We start from the raw sequence: 20,262 nt of genomic DNA, 5'->3' as shown, positions 1-20,262 counted from the left end.
TTTTTTCATGTCTTAGAGATGCCTAATAAAGGATAAAATGTAACTTTATTTTTAAAATAATGTATGTTTTTTTTTCATAAAAAACTAATGATTATATTAATTTATATCTTTAATTTTTTTTAATAATGGAAGGAATTTAAACTATTATTTTTCACAAAATCACCTAAATTAATTTATTTTTCAATAAACAAAAATTATGTAATTATTTCAAAATAAGGTAAAAAAAATAGAGGAAGATGATAGTAGTGAAAAAGGTGATTCTTACATTATTGTCTAATATAGATTAATTATTTATTTTTAAAAATAAAATTTTAATAAAGTGTCTAAATTAATTATTCATTAATATTTATGATTTAAATGGATATAATTATCTTTTTATTTCGATATTCGATTAAACGGCGGGGTCATAAAGGTCCCAATATTCTTTTTATTTATTTATTTATTTATTTATTATAATTTAACCGTTTTGCAAGTGCTGCCCATTAGAATTTCAGGAAGGCAAAGTTACTTGGATGCGATTAATGCGAGCAGCATCTTTTCGCATTCTCTCATCCAAACCCTAGTTCATACTCAAGGTCATTGCAATCTCCATCCCAAAATTCCTCTGTTGGTTTCAATTATTTCTGCTCATGGCCATGGAATCGAATTCCAGCCCTAATTCGTTAGGAGAGGAAGCGAGGAACTGGCTTGAACTGCCTGCAGATGTCACGTCTATGATTCTGCTGAAGTTAGGCCCCGTTGATATTCTCACCAACGCTCAAGACGTTTGCTCTTCGTGGCGTAAGATCTGTGAGGACCCTCTCATGTGGCGCGTCGTCGATATGCGCTATTCCGGTGATTGGTGGGACATGGACTACGATTTGGAGGAGATGTGCAGGCAGGCTGTTGACCGTAGTTGTGGCCAATTGATTTACATTAACATTGAGCATTTTGGCACCGATGATTTGCTCCACTATATTACTCAGAGGTATGTTATTGTTTAATTTTAGTATCACTATCTTAGATTTTCGTAAGGTTCTCCTATAGGATAGAGATAAATCAACCTAAAATCTCTACTGTAATGGAATAGCGTTGAATGTTCTGGCCATTACGTAAACGTGCTGTTTCAATTTTATTTTTCAAACGTGCTGCTCTATTTGTTTTGTTCTAGTTTTTATTATTTAAAATCTGCTTTTGTTCTTTGTTATTTTATGTTTCTGTAATGCACATGTCTAACGTGAAAGCATACAGACAAACGAATAAGGGCGAACATCCAGGACCAAAATTGAAACTGAACCATTTATATGGCTTTGTATAGATTAGTATATATATATATATATTTAATTCATTTATTGCATGTAATAATCATGTTTATGGATAGATAATCTGCCTTACGTTACCTTATGATGTAGAGGGTGACAAGTTTGATGTGAAGCTTAGAATCAGTTTTCTCTGACCTGAGACAGGGAACCTAATTGCCGGCTCTTGCTCTGCAACTTCTTGTCGAAATTCTATTTCATTTTTTTCCCATCACAGTTGTCAGACATTTTATTAAAATCGTCTTCCCGTGGCACGGATATTGGAAGTTCAACCCAATGAACATGGAGCATTTGCAATTCCATTAATTTGTCTTATCTTGGTCTTCCATTTAATAGAGAATTTTCACTAGTGAGAAAGGAGAGGGGCCTCTTGTAAGTCATAGGGGACTGAAAGATTCTCTCGGGCTATTTCTTATGGACAAAGCTCTGATGGTTTATGTGTTTATGTGGTGTCTTGATTTTGAATTTGTATTTTCTTGATTTTGACGGTTCCTTATATTAACTTGTTGCAGTTCAAATCAACTTAGAAAACTCCGCCTTGTATATTGCAATCGCATCTCAGATGAGGGATTGATTAAAGCAGTTTCAAAACTTCCCTTGTTGGAGGATCTTGAGATATCTTTCGGTTCATTTGATGTGGAAACTTTGGAAACTCTTGGTCAATGTCGCCCTCTTCTGAAATCACTGAAACTGAACCGTCAGTTTTACAGACGGGTGGAATGTGATAAGGGAGCCCTTGCTATTGCTGAAAATATGCCTAATCTACGTCACCTTCAGATATTTGGCAACAGCCTTACTAATAGGGGCTTGGAGGCCATTCTTGATGGTTGTCCTGACTTAGAATCTCTTGATTTACGCCAGTGTTTCAATTTGAATTTGGCGGGACAGTTGGGTGCAAAATGTTCTGAGAAAATAAAAAATTTACGGTTGCCTCATGATCCCACTGATGACTATGAATTTTCAACCGAAATTGTTGAATATGGTGATGATTATGAGGAGGATTATGGTTACCCTTTTGGCTTGTCTGACACCGATTTATTGACTGATGACGACGACTATTATGAATTCTCAGGGGGCAGCGATTTCTCTGACTATACAGACTTATATTTTTATTGAAGGTTCGGTTTTAGAAGCATAGTGAGAGAAAACCCTGGTCTGCCTAATATCGCTTGCCTGCCTCTCTGCCAATGGTAGTTGGTCCAATGAGCCTAGCAACTGCTGAACTGCAAGAGAGAAGAATGAGAGGCTCTCTTTCCACTAGAGTAAGTAATTTTGTTGTTCTCTTCTACATGCAATAAGTAAAAGCCTAAAACAACTTCTGGGTATCTTCATTTTGTGTGTTTATAGATGAAGATAATTCTAGGAAGTCTAAGAAACATATCAAAATTCAACTAACCAAGTGATATGTTGTAAAGTCACTAGTTCACGTGTCAAATATGCTTGTTTATACTTGTACTAATCGATTTTATGCTATATCACTTGGATTGTAAAATGTTGATATATCTTGCAATGTATAGTGGTTATTTTATAAATTTGCGTTGCTCGTTTGATTGATATCTCACAGATGATGATGGAGATTCTAGTGATTAGATATGCTGCCCTTTTTTTCATTTCCTAACACCGTTGTTAGTTTGCAATATTCAAATAATATTCATCCTTATTCTTCTTTGTCGATGGAGACGAGAATTGCGACGGAGGCAGCGTTGAGAAGATTTGATATCATTATTTTATGACTTGAGGTCCATAAAAATCATCAGTACCTATGAATTAGGAGGGGCTGCTCTCATGGAAGAAGAATGAAATAGTATTTTCAGAAGAAGTTGCAGCAATGATTGGCATTTAGAGACTACTAATTCTCAGCTTCCTGTCATCCTCATGAGCGGAAGAACAAGGCAGCAAGAACACTTTGGCAAAACAACAAATGAATTAGATCCTATTTTTTCAATGTTATGTTTTGATCTCTAAAAAAAAGTCACCCAGCTACACGTTAAATGCCTTCTTATGAAATATTTATAAATAAATTTATATATTGTAGTCATTAATTTTTTTTGTGGAAGAATTCGACTAGCCCACCAGTAATTTTTTAATTTTATGTTAAAACTATTTAAAGTTAATTAAGGATAAAATTAAAATATTTTTAATTTTATGTTAATTTAACCCGTGGGCCGCGATTCCAAATGAAAAAAGAATTAAAAACAAAAGGCGCGCGCCGGTTTCGCGTAAAAATTCAAAGATATATATATAGAGGTCGAATTTTGGCGCCTCGGCATCTTCTTCTTCTACGTTTTCGTTCTAAGCCGACATTTCCACTGCTTCGTACCTCAATCCCCTCTTCACTACGTTTTACTTTAGGTATATTATTCTTGACTGGTTCTCTCAATGGGGGATCCAAGCCATCTGGAGAAGATGGGAATAGAGCTTAAATGCCCAATTTGGTAACCCTCCTCTCAATTTCTTGAATGCTATAATCATCTATCTCTCTCTACTTCTTCTTTCTTTGCGTTGAGTTTCGTTTTCTCCCAAGAAAATTGATAAGGATACGAGAAAGTCTGTTGCATTTACTTTTTCTCTTAGCGGCGAATTGGGATAATTTTCAGATTATGTTTCTATGGATTTCTTTGTTGATGATGTATAGTTATCTGATTTATGTGCATTCATCTTGTTTTCGCTACTTCTATCGCGCTTTTGCCGGAATTTGTCTATAGTCTCAGTCTTTTGAACTCTGCCGCTTCACTCGGATGCAACCACATATTCTGCTTGTAAGCCTCTCAACACAATCGCTTTTCATTCTTATTTAATTATTTGTAAAGGCGTTAGTTAAGGAAGTTTTCTAAACCCTCATTTCTTTGAATTTCAGTGTATGTATAGAGAAATCAATGAAATCGGATTCGAACTGCCCAGTTTGTAAGGTGCCTTATCGGCGAAGAGGTATGATTTCATTAACATTCGGATGTTTGTAAGGTGTCTTTTTTTTTTTTTTTTAATCTTATATTATCTTTTGTTTCTGTAGAAGTTTCGTTCGCTCATTTTCTGACATTCTTGTTCAGTCCGGAATGAAATTGCAAAATCAATACGACTGCTATCTAATTTTATCACGTCTACTAACGTATTCTTTCTACAATATTGTCTGCAGAAGTTCGTCCTGCTCCACACATGGATAATTTGGTGAGCATTTACAAAAGCATGGAAGCTGCTTCGGGAGTTAATATATTTGATACCCAGAATTTGTCTTCTGATAATTTATCTGGTAAGATCGTAGTTCATGAACACGGACACAAATCGATTTCATTTTCTCACTATAGCTTCATGACCTGCCAAGCAACTTGTGCGATGTCGTGAAGAGAAGATGTTTTCATTTCTTCTCGTCCATTATAGTGAAGATAATATATCAAGATTGGGTCAAGATTTTTTTTTTGTTAAAACTATGACCAATATTTTAAAGCTTTTCAAGAGTATACCAGTTTTCTTTCTTTCTTCCAGAGTTTTTACTCGGTTACTGTTCTTTTCCCTACTTTCCATAAGTTTCAGCTATAAACTAGAATGGATTTAGGATGTGGTGGAGTGAGGTTTAGCTTGTCTTTAAATTTCAAATTTGGTAGAATTTCTAAGTACTCTCTTTCTCTTTGCTACTCCTCACTGAAGATGGAGACAAACAAGTTGAAGGTGATAGCAGTGGTTCAAAACGGCTCAAAACAGAAACCAGTGGGAGAACAGCTTATGAACTGAGAACTTTGGAAAAAGAGCCACAAAAAATACAAAAATCCAAGCGGAAGAATTCTGCTTCTTCCCCTCCGAAACCTTCATTTCCAAGAAAGAAGAGGGTTCAGGTGCCACAACGTCCTCTTTCAGAGACACCTACCCGACCTGTAAAGTTAGCATGTAGTCTTAATGAGGTGAATGAAGAAGAACCGAGAAAAGGTACAGATGCTTCGGAGGATAAAGGTCAGCCAGTTCTTTCACCTTTTTTTTGGTTGAGAGAAAGAGATGAAGAAGATGAAAAGTCGAACCAGGAGTCGGATTTGGATCAACCTACAGACTCGATGTCAATGAATGTTCTTTCCTTCAGTGATATCAAGGATTCATTGGAAGAAAGCACTTCAAAGCCTCCATTGGTGAGTTTACTGGAAACATTGTGATTAGATCATCGTGGATATTGACTACTAAGCAAGTACAACAAAGAATGCAATCAATCTCAAAACTTTTATGCAGTTGCAATAACTTCAGCATTTAAAGTAATGTAGGTACAACCATTTTGAGAACTTCCTTCTGAAAAAGAAAACCTGTATATCAAATAAATGGACATCAAAGAAACCATTAATTCCTGACATAGGCTGCAGGATATACCCGTTCAACCTCTCTTGTTTTCGTCTTATGTGGGCCTGCGGCAGCCTAGAAATTTGCATCTGTTTTATTAAAAAAAGGAAAGAAACAAAGCTAGTATGCCCCTATATTTTGTTGTTTCTAATTTTGCTTATTTTATCTCGTTTCCCTGATGTAGGAGGAAGTGTGTGGCAAGCCATCCAACGACTTGGATCTCTTTGATAGTGAAATGTTCGAATGGACTCAAAGAGCCTGTTCCCCCGAACTTTGTTCAAGTCCCTTTAAACGGCAGGTATTGAAGATTTCGTTTTATCATCTGAAGTCAGACAGCTACCAGGATTTTCCCCATACACTCCATTTAATTGGTGCCATCAATATATGCAGGTTGAAGATATTGCTGGAACTGAAACATCATTATTGGCAGCAGCCCCTGATGAAGAACTAAGGAAGCAAAATCCAAATGGAAGCTATAATCGAATTAGTGATATCCTGGACATCTTGGTACCTAATGTGCCCCCTCTGGAGGGCAACAGTGTGAAGGATCATACTGCGCGTGCTAATTTTACCAGAAAAGGTAGGAAGAAAAAGGAAATTGCTCTGAAGAAATGTTCTAAAAGATTGGCAGAAGCCGCTACTGGGAAATATTCCCAGTCGGCCACCGAAACTGAATGCTCGAGTCAAAAGCCGCAGCACGATGTTATCAACAGCTTTGGTAGTCTGAAAAATAGTACCAAAAGAAGCAATAAGAAAATGCACTTCGATACTGATGCAAATAAGGCTATTTTTGAAAGTGTTCCTGCCGTTCCAATTAATTTAGCAACACCAAATGAGAATTTCAAAACCAAGACACCAGCCTTTCCAGAAGTGGAAAAGGTTAATCAGTTCCCAGAAAAGAGTCGCAAGAATGACAGAGCCAGCAAGAAAACACTCTTTGGTATTGATGCTATTAAGGCGACTCCTGAAAATGTTCCTGCTGATCCAGTTAGTTTAGGAGCTCCAGATGGTGGACATAAGAATTTTGGAACCGAAATATTAGCTTTACCCAAAGATGAAAAGGTTTATGAACTCCCTGAAAGTAGTTGCAAGAAAGGCAGAAGCAGGAAGAAAGCGCACTTTGGTAAAAATGCAAATAAGACAATTCTTGAAGATATTCCTGCCCATCCCATTAGTTTAGGAACTCCAAACGATGGTCCTGAGAATTTTCAATCAGAGGTATCAGCTTTTCAAGAAGTGGAAAAGGCTAGCCAATTCCCTGAAAAAAGTAGCAAGAATGGCGGAGCCCACGGAGACCAGAGAGTGGTCCAATGCCGCATGAAGTCTAAGAAACAAAAGCTGGATTCAGTGGACGACAAACTGCAAGAGAACCCATATTTCAATCAGGATCAGCACGATAATTCTGCTAATCCTGTTTTGATCACCGCACCGCCTGCAATTGCTACGCCAACTGATCAAAAGAGTGCACATGAGAAACAAGAGAAAATTTTCTCTGTTTGCGTAATAACTAGTGAGTACGATAACATCACCCAAGGGAAGTATGTTGGTGCTCAGGAAAATGAAGGTCAACTCTCTGAAAAGCTTGGATGCAGTGACGATGCAGAGAACTTGGATTCTATGACCAAAAAAGGTTGTTCAGAGAAACGAGAAAGATTTGATGATGAATTTCAATGTGCTTTCTGTCGCTCATCAGAAGAATCAGAGGTAGATCAACTACGCCTATTCATTTACCTGTTTATATTCTTAATTTTCTCTATTTCACCTGTCTATACCCAATTTTTTCTGCTGCGAATTGCTTTAAACGCCACTTTTATCTTTAAAATGATACAGGCTTCTGGAAGAATGGGCCACTATTTCAATGGGAAGCCGATCGATACAGATGCCATCAAAAACTCAAAGGTCGTACATGCCCACTGGAATTGTGTTGAATGGTAAAAGAATCCTTCACACTTGGCGACTTGATATACTTCAAATTGCTTTCTTTAATTTTATAGAAACTGCAGTTACTTTCTAAGGTATAATGAAGCCGATTTACAAACTCCGGAAATATTCAGCATGTTAACTGTGAAAATGCACGAGGTTTTCTTACCACCAATTTGTAGGTTGCTCTTAGTAACTGTTTAAAAGTCAAACCTTCTATATACTCCCATGTGATACAAATGGGGCCAGGGATGATCATTGTCATGCTGATTTTCTGTACGGATGTCAGTAAATCTATTTTGTCATTATTTTAATGTGCAGGGCGCCCAATGTTTATTTCGATGGCTCCACTGCAATTAACCTTGAAGCTGAGCTCAGTAGAAGTCGAAGAATTAAATGTGGTTGCTGTGGAAATAAGGGTGCTGCTCTTGGGTGTTATGAGAAGAATTGTCGCAAGAGCTTTCATGTTCCTTGTGCAAAGTTGATGCCTCAATGTCGATGGGATACCGTAAGTGCTGCTTGACCTGAATTCTTACTACAAAACTTTTCGTCACACATTTTTTCTTTATGACTATCATCTTATGTTCTGATCTCTCGAGCAGGAAAATTTTGTGATGTTATGCCCTCTGCATCCGGATTCTAAACTGCCAAGCCAGGATCTGGAGCCCCAAGAACTGAAAAGCAGTTGCGCTCCTAAGCGGTATTTCAATATTGGCTGATTTGGAAAATGTTTTGGCCGGTCAGCATTTGAATTATTACAGCCCTCTATATGCTTCAGTTTGTTGCCTTCTCAATTGCAGACAATCGAACACTAAATGCATAGCTGTTGCACGTGAGATCGGCAATCATGGAAGGTTTACATTTCGTGAATCATCTAAGAAATTGGTTCTGTGCTGTTCAGCTCTCACCACAGCAGAGAGGGTAACATTTTTTTTTAAAAAAATAACACTGTTCATGTGGATCTTTTTTCTTCCATACCTTAATTTCAGTGTCCTGATGGTCGGAGTTGCAGGAAGCTGTAGCTGAATTTCAGAGATTATCTGGAGTTCCAGTGTTACAAAAATGGGATGATAGCGTTACACATATAATTGCATCAACGGATGAAAATGGAGCATGCAAAAGAACCTTCAAAATTTTGATGGGTATTTTGGAGGGAAAATGGATATTGGGTATTGAATGTAAGTTCTATTCCTACCCATGATTTTTTGGATTTTAGTTTCAGTTTAATATGATAACAACAATTATTTGTCGTCCGTCAAAAAAAAAAAAAAAAAAAAAAAAAAAAAAAAAAAAAAAANTGGTGTAATAACATATGTCTGGTGGAACATGAATGGAACAAGTTGCATCTGATTCATTCTTGCTCATTGCCATGTGCAGGGATTAAGGCTTGTATACAAGACATGGAACAAATAGAGGAAGAACGCTTTGAGATTGCTCTAGATGTCCATGGAATCAGGGATGGCCCTCAACTTGGAAGATTGAGAGTCCTGAACAACGTAAGTTCCTCTTGCCTATACTTAATGATATTGTCATATATCTATAGTTATGCAGTGAGTTGCATTTGGTTTTGGTGTGCTGGGTTTATCTAGTGCTAATTGCTAAGTACTATGACCATCGTCTTAATTTACCTGTTCACGTAGTTTGCTATCCTATCTTTAGAACTGAATTACTGCTTAAATTTCTTGTCTGTTTAGTGTTCGCACATTTCCATATATCTTTTGCAGCCATATTTATTGCCGTATTCTAAATGCCACCATGTAGCATTTCCAGAAAAGTTAATATTCAAATGGAAAAAACTGAAGAGATGAACTCATCTGCACTAATAGGTGATTGTCGAATTGTAGTGTTAACAGTTGTCGTCTACTCTTTGCAGCAACCAAAAGTCTTTTCTGGATTCAAGTTCTTCTTTACATCAGATTTCTTGCCTTCATACAAAGGATATCTCCAACAACTTGCAACTGCAGCAGGAGGAACTATTCTGCTTAGAAAACCAGTTTCAAGCAACAACCAAAGCAGCTCTTGTTCTTCACCTAACTGCCAAGTTTTCATCATTTACAGTCTTGAGCTTCCTGGTCAGTGCAATCCAGGTGAAAAGAATGAGATTCTCAATCGCAGGCGATCGAATGCCGAAGTGCTTGCTAAGTCGGCCACAGCCAAAGTTGCAACAAATTTGTGGCTTTTAAACTCGATTGCAAGCAGTAAATTAAGAAGCCTTGTGGAGTAACTGGTCGACCCATGTATGTATATTTTCCCTAAAGAACTCATATGTATATTTCTGCAAGAATGTAGCACTGTCTAAATACAATCACTGAGTCAGTAATTCTTATTTCTTGAGAATGGCCAAACCAAACATGTCAAGGTAAAATGATGTTATATCATAAACCAGGTCAAACATGTGAAGAATGGGATGCACCCCAACCTTTGTTTTGAATTTTGATATTTTTTTTTTTTTTTAAATGTCTTCATACAAAAAAATAAAATAAAATGATAGTTCTTTGATTAATTTTGCGTAAATTACAACCCTTTAAAAGCTATTAAAAAAAATTACACGAAAATTTGGAGGGAACGAATACAATTTTAGAAAATTGAAAACTAACGCTGTCCTCTGTAAACGAAACCAAACTATAAAATGTCATCATCGCAATTTCCATCTCAGTTCTTCTCAACTTTCCCCAACAAAAACACAGGGTCCTGTGTCAATTGTTTCTACTCCCATGGACTCCAACCCCAGCTCGGAAGAGGTAGCGAGGAACTGGCTTGAGTCGCCTGCAGACATCATGTCCATGATTCTGCTAAAGCTAGGTGCCATTGATATCCTTTCCAACCTGCTAAACGTCTGCTCTTCGTGGCGTAAGATCCGCAAGGACGATTTGGAGATTATATGCATAGACGCTGTTGACGTCAATTTGTTGATATCAATATTGAGTTCTTCGACTCCGATGACTTGCTCCTCCATATCTCTCGGAGGTATTTTCTTGTTCTCCTCGCACCTTTTCTTATTTGCTTAATTGATTTTCGCAGTTTTGTCTTTTCCGCAGGTAAGTTCTCAGTTCGTAATATAATTTCGTTTCCCCCTATACACACTCAATATACGATTACTTCATACAATCATCTATTCGCTAGTTCCATTATTGTTGAAGGTGCCTTGTGTAGATGCTGCGATCGTTTAAATAAATTTCTACCGTATGTTATATCGTTCGATAATACTGCCTATTGCATCTTGTACTGCCATTTAAATTTTATTTTGCAAATCGACTGTTCTTATCTTGTACTGCCATGATGTTATGTTTCTGTAATGCATGTAGTTTAAATCGGATAGGCTCATTTTCATACTTTATTTCAGATCAAGTACATGTGATTTGATGCTAGTCTATGGGATGGCATGGCACTCAAGATTTATGTTGAATGAAATCTTGATTCTTAGCTTCAACTGGAACCTGGACTAGTAATTGTAAAAGTTTTGGACCAAAATTGAATTTGAACCACCATTCATAATGCTGTATAGATAATAGATTACAATTTTTATGGATATAATCTTTACCTTGCTTTAACTTATAGCAGTTGATGAAATCACGATCGGTGTCTTGTATTCATACGAATAGGGTAAAATGGAAGTCATGAGGATACTTTCTATTATTGGTGTCACTTGCCAAAACCCTAGCAATTATGAAACTGAGATATTTGTAAGAACATCTCTTATGCTCGATGCAAATATGTGTCAAGCTTGATATGAAGCTGAGAATCAGTTTACTCGAATATGGGAAGGGAACCTAAATGGTGCCCGTCATTGCTGCGATTTCTTGTAAAAACACTATTTCGTTCTGTTTGCGTCAGAATTGTCAAACATTTTGTTAGAATACTTCTACCCTTAGCACTGATATTTGATGTTCAACCCAGTGTAGCATATGGAATTTGATGTTTTCTCTGATGGTTTGTGTAATCCACATGCCTTGCATGTAAATTTAATTTTCCCTCCACATGTTTTATCTTCTACTTTGTTGCAGCTCAGATCAACTTAGAAAACTCCCTGTTTTGCGTTCCTTTAACATCTCAGGTGAGGGAATCAGTTGCCATTCTCCCCATTTTCTGTGAAAACTAAGGAAACTGTTGGATGGTGTTGCCCTTTCCTGAAATCTCTTAAGCTTAACTGTCAAGAGAAGAGAAATATGCTATATTTGAACAGAAGTTTTTCTGTTTTCTGTTTCTGGAAGTGTATAGACAACAAATTTTGGACTGGGTTTCGTATGAATGTAGTTTTAAATCTTCGAGTGCCCATTCGGCTCAATGACCATCAGTAGGCTTCCAAATATATAAGATCAATTAGCCCAATCCATTTCCAGGCTTCAACCAAGCCAGGCCCACGCCTACCAAAACCTTATCCGTTGAGAGAAATCCAATAGAACAAAGCCACGTAAGCAAGCAGGATCTAAACTGTATCCAAATCCACCAATCTGAGGCCACAAATTTAGCCCCTGTGGCTGAGTGGATGTCGATTTAATACAACCTCTCAATCTCTGCCTCTTAAATCCATATATCCTTCAAACAAACAAACACAATAAGAGGGAAATCAAACATCCGTAGGCGAAAAACTTGTCGTAATTAGCAGCAAGAAAATGGCCACTACCATGATGACTTCGATCCCTCAGTTTACTGGTCTCAGGCCCACTGTTTCGGTGGCTCCGGTTCGCAGCCTGGTAAGTCCCCGTCGCCGCCGTAGCTGTCGGCTTTGAATGATCGGAATAGCTGTAATGGGTTTGATTTTGCAGGTGGCAGTGCAACCGCTGAGGCGGAGGGGCGGCGGCGCTCTCAGTGCTCGTTGTGGTGATTACATTGGCTCACCCACCAACCTGGTAACTCTAAATTTCTACAACTCATCTTACTTTCTAAATTATTTTTTATGTTTTCGATTCATTTTTTTCTTTCATAATTTCAAAATTTTGTATTACTATCACTCAAACTTTAATACCATGAATATTTGACCGTAGAAACCAAGGATGAAAAATTAAAGCAAAGGGTGTTTAATAGAAAATAGAAACTAAAAGTTAGATTAAAACTATATTTGTGTAGAAAACTTAATTTGATTAGAATTAAGGAGTCTATAAACAAATTAAAACTGTAATTTTTTTTTTCTTTGGTTGAAATTAATGGGTGGATTAGCATAAATTCAATCAATAATGAATATTGTAACACTTATTTCAATTTAAGATAATCTGTTGGTAATAAAATTAAGGAGCAGAACAAATGGCATAAAATAACGGACGGATGATGTGTACACGTGACGGTTAAAACAGATAATGGTTATATCGACAAGCCTGATGCTGTTCGCTGGACGGTTCGGATTGGCTCCATCCGCAAACAGGAAATCAACGGCGGGGCTGAAGCTGGAGGCGAGGGACTCTGGGTTACAGACGGGTGACCCAGCAGGTTTCACCCTCGCTGATACTTTGGCATGTGGCAGTGTGGGCCACATCATCGGCGTCGGTGTTGTTCTTGGCCTTAAGAGCATTGGTTCCCTGTAAAAATTATCCTCTTCTTTTTTTTTTTGCTTTTTAAATCAAAATGACTCGAGAAAACACCTAGACCTGTACGATTCTGCTGTTCAATCTAAAGCTGTCTTTGCCATTTTGATTTTATATATAACTCAGCTTCAAATTCCACATTACTTTTAAACATTGGAGCTGAGTAATTGATTTTAAATTACAACTCTACTTCCTCTCAACTTACAATTTTATCATAAACTTTATATAATTTTAAAAAATTCTAACTGTTTAACAAATAATTGAGTTTTCAATATTTTCTCTTATTCATTAATTTATTGGACCTAAGTTTACCTACATTAATACACACAACAATGAAATCCTTTCGAGAGTCTTGAGAATTAGTAGTATATTTTTGTCTTGGTAGTGTAGGTTTATTATTATTTTTTCATTTTTTTTTTAAACAATTGTATATTTGGTCTTTGTTGTTTTTTAGACAAATATATATATATATATATATATATATATATATATATATATATTTGTGTGATTATACATGGCAATAAATATCATCATTGTTATTAGTCGAGCAATACGTAAATTTGATACATTTGATGTCTTGATTAACGACATGCGTTAGAAGTAAGAAAAAAAAGTATTAATTATAAAAGGTAAAGATTATAGGTATATTAGTAAATAACATTAATGGGTGAAAATAAAAATCTCAAAGTAAATAGTGTTGTATTATTATAGAGATATTTAAATGATCATTACCTTTGGCAAAATAGTAAGCTAATATTAACTGAATCAATAAAAATTTAAAAATAATTTTAATAAAATTAAAAATAATTAAAAATTTATTAGACACTTTTTAAAGTCACGTAATAAATATACATAGAATTAAAATTTTAGGAAAGTATTTTAGTTAGTAGACACTACACAAACATTGAGTTTTGGCGTACGAGGCTATGATTCAGGTACTATAGTTGAGTTTCTCGAGTTCGGCCTCTCAATCGTTATTTGATGCGTTTGTTTGTCTATTATACTTCAACTTTTCGAAAAAATTGGTCATTAATTCACCATCTATCACAATTAATTCCATTGGAAGACGTTATTTTAATAAATTTAGTCTTCTTAAAATAAATATCTCTTATACATCTTACATATATACGGTCAAATGTATTTTTGGTAAGATTGGTGTATACTTCTTTAATTTAAAAAAAAAAAAACACTTTAATGGGTAGTTAGAAAATATATTAAAAAAAAAAAAGAAAATTAAGAGATAAAATTTTATAATAAACACTTTAGTTGGTAGTTGTCAAATATATTAAAATAAATAAAAAAAAGATTAAAAGAGATTAAAGGAGACTTGAAAGTATGAAATGACCATTTTACCATTTAAAGTAAAAAATAAAAATTCTCTTAATATTCTAAAACTCCTTTTTTTTTTAATATATATATATATATATATAATTATAAGTTGAATTTAAATTAACCAAAATTATAATTTATTTATTTAATTTATGGTATTGAAGAAATCTGAAGCATGTGGGCATATGACACCCGGGATGCATAATTCGATTAATTTTGAAAACTTGTGGGAAAAACAACACATTCTTTTTTTTCGTTGGCGGTATGCCTCTGTCTTATCACCATTATTCGCCGAAGACGTGGGTCACGAGTGTGGACTTCCTTACTCGACCTCTGCGATGATGCATACTTTTAATCTTTCCATTGGATGTTTGCGGATTAGATCCATTTCTTTTCTTTATCACTGCGAATCTTCTTCGTAAGCCGTGACGCTTGCAACACTGTTTCTATCTACCTTAACTGCATTTTCACTATCCTTTCCTTATTTGGTTCCTTTTTTTGTTCTCAGCGTGTTTCAAGTTCTCCCGCCTCCCCAGAAAGAGCTTGCAAGTCTATATATGGATGCACCATGAATGCAAGTGAGTTGATCTTCTAGTCTTTTACTAAATTATGAATTTGAGTTTGATAATATCGCGTCATGTCAGATGTTCCGAGTGATTTTATTGCTGTTCTTGCACGGAACTTTTATAGTTGATTCATATTGCTATATTGAAGCTGCTCTGTGATTTTGGTGCGTGAAATATGGAGATGGGTATTGCTTTGTTTGCACTGTTTGTTGAAGTGTGTCTTTAAGCAGGCAAATAATGTGAAGTTCAGAACCGTGTGGGATTATCATAATGGATATTGAACAGCTATGAAGGAATTCTTTAATGCAGTGGATTCCCGATGTTTCTTGAATTGAAAATTCATTTCATGGGCTTTCTGATTTTAAATATTGAATATGGGTTTTCCTGTTTTAGGAAGCACATTGAGTGGAGCGTTGATGGTAAAATAATAGATCGATACTGAGCTCAAAACTCCACGAATTTGTAACATTTCGAACTACAAGGAGGAAATATGCCTTTTGAGGCCTTGGATTGGTTCTGCCAGCCGGTGGCAAATAGTATATGGGCAAAAGCAGTTGATAGTGCCTTCGGGTCGTACACACCTTGTGCAATTGACTCTCTAGTGGTATCTTCTTGTCATTTGGTACTTCTTGGGCTTTGCTTCTACAGAACGTGGCTGATTGTGAAGGATGCTAAAGTGAAGAGGTTTCGTTTGACCTCTAATTGTTATAATTACATGCTTGCTGTGATTGCTGGTTGTTGTTTTGTCGTGCCTTTACTAAGGTTAGCCATGGGTATAGCGATTTTTAGCCTTGACGATCACACTGGCTTTGCTCCTTTTGAGGTACGCCTAATTTTCATATATCTTTCATGGGTTGCTTTTCTTTTTGGGTTTAAATGGAACATCATTGATCTCCCCCATTAAGAATTCAGAGGTTTCAGTAGGATTGGTACTTTGAGTTCAAGATATAAAATTTTGAACCTATAGAGAAACTTTGTAGTCAATAATTTTTGCATTAAATACTAAATGCAGTACGATTTTCTCTTGTAGCATTGTTTGATTTGAATATATGGGTTGATTTTTGTTCCTGCTTTAGGTGATTTGCTCAATCGTGGAGTCTCTTTCTTGGTGCTCGGTGTTAGTGATGATTGTTGTGGAGACTAAAATTTATATCCGTGAATTCCGTTGGTACATACGATTTGGACTAATCTATGTTATGGTAGGGGATGTTGTGCTATTAAATCTTGTACTCCCACTTTCAGATTACTATAGCAGGTTAGTTTCTTACATTTAACTTTCCCTTTTGTTTGTAATATTCCTGTCTAGTACTTTTTTCTTCTTTTTTTTTTTTTTTTGCTAAGATGAAAAGGATGTCTTTAATCAAAAGAAAAATGGTGAGATTCTACATCGGTTGAGAGGAGAACGAAACATTTCTTATAAGGGTGTAGAAACCTCTCCCTAATAGAACTTTAGGCATATCATTTTAGAAGTGCCTCTGTATTACAATGATACAAATCATGTGTATGTAGAGAGTGATTGTAGGTTGGTCAGTCTATGGTGTTTAGTTACATGAATTATCTTTTTAATTTGTATTTACTCATTTGAATTCTCAATTCATTGCTTTTCATTCTCTTGATAGTACTACAATGATTATTTTTGTTCTTTCCTTTTATTTTTGTTTCTTTTAATCAATTTCCCCATACAGTGCAGATCTCTGTATGATCATCACCACATTTTCTTTCCAGGTTAGTTCGTTTCTTGTGAGGTCAGGTATATTTTTCTTTATTAAGCTTTCTCTTAAAAAATGTATCCGTAAATTCATTGTTTACTATTTTCATTATGTTTTTCCCCCATCATAAGCATATAGCACTGTCCGCGAAACTGTAGGGATTTGTTGGTAGTAATGCTTGATCTCTAGTTTCTAGAAAAGAGGAGCATTGTGGCTCGTAGGGACTTTGTATCCTCTTTGGTACTTTTAGCCGGGGTAATAGTACCATACTTGTGTTGAGAATTGTTGGGAGAGGAGTCCCACATCAGCTAATTATTAAAGGATTGATCATGAATTTATAAGTAAGGAATACATCTCTTTTGGTATAAGTAAGGAATACATCTCTTTTGGTATCAAGCCTTTTGAGAAAACTAAAAGCAAAACCATGAGAGCTTATGCTCAAAGGGGGCAATATCATACCATATGACAAGCGTATAGCTAGTGCAATCCCTTAAAATGAAAAGAGACGAGACATTTATGAGATGTTGATCATCAAGAAAGAAAAAAAAAAATGTTTATGAGATGGTGATATTTCCATTTTCTCTTACTTTTTCATAAACAAATATATACTCATGATCTTCCCCTTAATTATCCAATGTGGGACCCCAACAATCCTTCCCTCGAACGAAGTATATCATACAGCCTCCCTTGAGGCCTCCTTCTTTAGAGCTCTCGAACAAAGTACACCTTTTGTTCGACACTTGAGCCTCCTTCTCTAGAACCCTTGAACAACCTCCTCTTAATTGAGGTTCGCTTCTTCTCTTGAGCCCTTAAACAAAATACACCCTTTGTTCGACACCTGAGTCACTATGATTGCACCTTCGAGGCTCACAACTTCTTTATTCGACACTTAACGATTCTATTGACATGACTAAGTTAAGATAATGACATTGCTCTGATATCATGTTAGGAACAACGACCCTCCACACTGGTATGTTATTATCCACTTTGAGTATAAACTCTCATGGTTTTGCGTTTGGATTTTGCAAAAAGTCTCATGCCAATGCCAATGGATAGAGTACCGTGTATTNTCATTAAAAAAAAAAGCTGGCTATTAATACATCTCGCTTTTTTTAACAAGAAATCGTGCATATTTCTTACTGTTCTATCGAACAATTGAAGTAGATTTCATTGCACAAAAAAAAATCTTTGGTGATAATTGTTAAATTACAATGAGACCCATTTGGTTTTAGTTGATGATGTACCCAGTATAGTATAATTTTTTGTTGCAAATGAGGGCTCGCACTCCAGTTCTATTCAAGTCAAATAAATAGCTATTCTTGTAATGCAGGTGCTTTTTGCAGTACTTCTTCTTGCTTATGTCCCTAATTTGGAACCATATCCTGGTTATGTCGTCATGCAATCTGAGTATGTTGACAACATGGACTATGAAACGCTTCCGGGAGAAGAGCACGTCTGTCCCGAGAGCCACGCTAATCTCTTTTCTAGTAAGTAATTTTTAAACTAAGCCTATTAATCTGAATCATTTTCTTTTCATATTATCAAAGAAACAACTTAAAAAATCCTTCCAAATTTTGTATCTCTTGGACCAATTGGTGCTTTATGAGGTGTAGAAATTAAAATATATGTAGCCTCAAGTACATTAACATCTTCTAAAAATAATCAAACATGTTTTTCATGCTATAATGTTTTTCAGGATGAACTTCTTAAGAATGAACTAATGAAACTCCAGAAAAATTGCACAAAAAAAAATCTTTGGTGATAATTGTTAAATTACAATGAGACCCATTTGGTTTTAGTTGATGATGTACCCAGTATAGTATAATTTTTTGTTGCAAATGAGGGCTCGCACTCCAGTTCTATTCAAGTCAAATAAATAGCTATTCTTGTAATGCAGGTGCTTTTTGCAGTACTTCTTCTTGCTTATGTCCCTAATTTGGAACCATATCCTGGTTATGTCGTCATGCAATCTGAGTATGTTGACAACATGGACTATGAAACGCTTCCGGGAGAAGAGCACGTCTGTCCCGAGAGCCACGCTAATCTCTTTTCTAGTAAGTAATTTTTAAACTAAGCCTATTAATCTGAATCATTTTCTTTTCATATTATCAAAGAAACAACTTAAAAAATCCTTCCAAATTTTGTATCTCTTGGACCAATTGGTGCTTTATGAGGTGTAGAAATTAAAATATATGTAGCCTCAAGTACATTAACATCTTCTAAAAATAATCAAACATGTTTTTCATGCTATAATGTTTTTCAGGATGAACTTCTTAAGAATGAACTAATGAAACTCCAGAAACTAATTGTGAAATGATAGTTATTTACAGAAACTAATTGTGAAATGATAGTTATTTACTCAGAAAACTAGCTTTGGTTCAATGTGGTAGGAATATATTTTGGGTGGGTGACTCCACTTATGAAGCAGGGCTATCGAAAACCTATAGCCGAAAAGGATATTTGGAGGTTGGACGTCTGGGATCGAACTGAGACACTGANGGGTGGGTGACTCCACTTATGAAGCAGGGCTATCGAAAACCTCTAGCTGAAAAGGATATTTGGAGGTTGGACGTCTGGGATCGAACCGAGACACTAATTGGAAGGTTTTCTTTATGATTATTAATTTGTTTGCTTCTTTTCTTTCTCCATGTCTAATAATTCAGTTGTTAAGAATGTTCTTACTTCTGAAGGTTCCTGAGATGCTGGGCTGCAGAAGTTCAAATGCCTAAGCCTTGGCTCATAAGAGCATTGAATCGAAGCCTCGGAAGAAGGTGCATACAACGCCTGCTTTTTTTATGCTTCGATTTACACATTTTGTCTAATCTTGATTAGCAGTTACTAAGATTTATATTACTTTGTTACTGTTTCTTATCTCATTTTGTTTGCTACTCTTCAAATTTTTTACTAGGTTCTGGTTGGGAGGTTTTTTCAAGGTAACGTATAAATTTTCCTTCCCCTGTCTTCTGTTTTTTTATTCCTCCTTGCAAACATTAATTTATTGTCTTCTATGAAATTCGTAAGACATTTTCTTTCATTATATATCCAGGTTTCAATACTATTTATCTCAATTAGCTCAGTCATGTAGATTGCTTTGGAGTGAGTCAGTGACTTGATCAAGACTAAATAAATTATTTTCTTCCTGTATTTCCACGTTTTTTCGTTTGTCAGGTTGGAGCTACAGATCTTCATGGAAAATATTGCATTTATATTTCAGTTTGGATTGATATTGAATTTTTGTNTTGTCAGGTTGGAGCTACAGATCTTCATGGAAAATATTGCATATTTCAGTTTGGATTGATATTGAATTTTTCTTTTATTGCCAATGAGACATATCCATCCTTGAGCATTGCTCTTCTAGCCTTCTTTGTTTGAAATGGGATGTGTTTATTGTCTCTACTTAGATAGCTCTTTTTTTTCTTACATTTTCACTCCTTGAGGAGTTCGTATCCTTGGACATTATTTTACCTTCATTTAATCAATAAAAACTCGTATATTGTTTAGAAAAAAAGTCTTTTTCAAGTCTGACCATGCAAATCTGGCAGGTTGGCAATGACCTCTCTCAGTTTATTGGGCCGATTATATTGAACCATTTATTACAGGTTAGTAG

At 35.7% G+C, this 20,262-nt stretch overlaps 5 protein-coding genes across 8 annotated transcripts in view; all 5 read left to right on the top strand.

Moving 5' to 3' along the window:
* Positions 1–471: 471 nt before the first annotated feature.
* Positions 472–2,966, top strand: LOC111803453 (F-box protein SKIP19-like). The gene is made up of 2 exons (XM_023687855.1): positions 472–967; positions 1,811–2,966. The coding sequence occupies exons 1-2, from the start codon at positions 630–632 to the stop codon at positions 2,412–2,414; spliced, it is 942 nt and encodes a 313-aa protein (XP_023543623.1). The 5' UTR covers positions 472–629; the 3' UTR covers positions 2,415–2,966.
* Positions 2,967–3,587: 621 nt separating this feature from the next.
* LOC111803452 (protein BREAST CANCER SUSCEPTIBILITY 1 homolog) lies at positions 3,588–9,869 on the top strand. 2 transcript variants are annotated; one of them, XM_023687853.1, is made up of 14 exons: positions 3,588–3,733; positions 4,004–4,057; positions 4,156–4,226; positions 4,432–4,545; positions 4,941–5,410; positions 5,797–5,910; positions 6,003–7,316; positions 7,443–7,543; positions 7,854–8,040; positions 8,135–8,232; positions 8,333–8,453; positions 8,545–8,710; positions 8,910–9,028; positions 9,406–9,869. In XM_023687853.1, exons 1-14 carry the CDS (start codon positions 3,678–3,680, stop codon positions 9,754–9,756), a joined length of 3,336 nt encoding a protein of 1,111 aa, XP_023543621.1. In that variant the 5' UTR covers positions 3,588–3,677; the 3' UTR covers positions 9,757–9,869. The 2 variants fall into 2 exon arrangements, with proteins under 2 accessions (XP_023543621.1, XP_023543622.1); XM_023687854.1 differs by lacking the exon at positions 4,004–4,057.
* Positions 9,870–10,101: 232 nt separating this feature from the next.
* Positions 10,102–11,944, top strand: LOC111803451 (putative F-box/LRR-repeat protein 9). Its single transcript, XM_023687852.1, has 2 exons — positions 10,102–10,499; positions 11,537–11,944. Exons 1-2 carry the CDS (start codon positions 10,247–10,249, stop codon positions 11,629–11,631), a joined length of 348 nt encoding a protein of 115 aa, XP_023543620.1. The 5' UTR covers positions 10,102–10,246; the 3' UTR covers positions 11,632–11,944.
* A 95-nt stretch (positions 11,945–12,039) lies between these two features.
* On the top strand, positions 12,040–13,187 carry LOC111803450 (photosystem I reaction center subunit psaK, chloroplastic). The gene is made up of 3 exons (XM_023687850.1): positions 12,040–12,226; positions 12,299–12,382; positions 12,824–13,187. Exons 1-3 carry the CDS (start codon positions 12,146–12,148, stop codon positions 13,049–13,051), a joined length of 393 nt encoding a protein of 130 aa, XP_023543618.1. The 5' UTR covers positions 12,040–12,145; the 3' UTR covers positions 13,052–13,187.
* A 1,784-nt stretch (positions 13,188–14,971) lies between these two features.
* Positions 14,972–20,262, top strand: part of LOC111803448 (ABC transporter C family member 12-like) — a 12,663-nt gene continuing 7,372 nt past the window's right edge. The window contains exons 1-8 of one of the 3 annotated variants that reach the window (XM_023687849.1): positions 14,972–15,769; positions 16,023–16,201; positions 16,632–16,671; positions 17,986–18,142; positions 19,046–19,160; positions 19,346–19,426; positions 19,564–19,588; positions 20,198–20,254. In XM_023687849.1, coding sequence (XP_023543617.1) covers positions 15,437–15,769; positions 16,023–16,201; positions 16,632–16,671; positions 17,986–18,142; positions 19,046–19,160; positions 19,346–19,426; positions 19,564–19,588; positions 20,198–20,254 — 987 coding nt within the window. In that variant the 5' untranslated portion in view covers positions 14,972–15,436. Of the gene's footprint in view, positions 15,770–16,022; positions 16,202–16,631; positions 16,672–17,985; positions 18,143–18,519; positions 18,710–19,045; positions 19,259–19,338; positions 19,427–19,563; positions 19,589–20,197; positions 20,255–20,262 lie in introns of those variants that run through there. The other 2 variants (XM_023687848.1, XM_023687847.1) reach the window with 2 other exon arrangements.

Source organism: Cucurbita pepo, chromosome LG10 (assembly GCF_002806865.2).
Source record: "Cucurbita pepo subsp. pepo cultivar mu-cu-16 chromosome LG10, ASM280686v2, whole genome shotgun sequence".
Classification (NCBI taxonomy): domain Eukaryota; kingdom Viridiplantae; phylum Streptophyta; class Magnoliopsida; order Cucurbitales; family Cucurbitaceae; genus Cucurbita; species Cucurbita pepo.
This window is presented reverse-complemented; position numbering and strand designations above follow the sequence as displayed.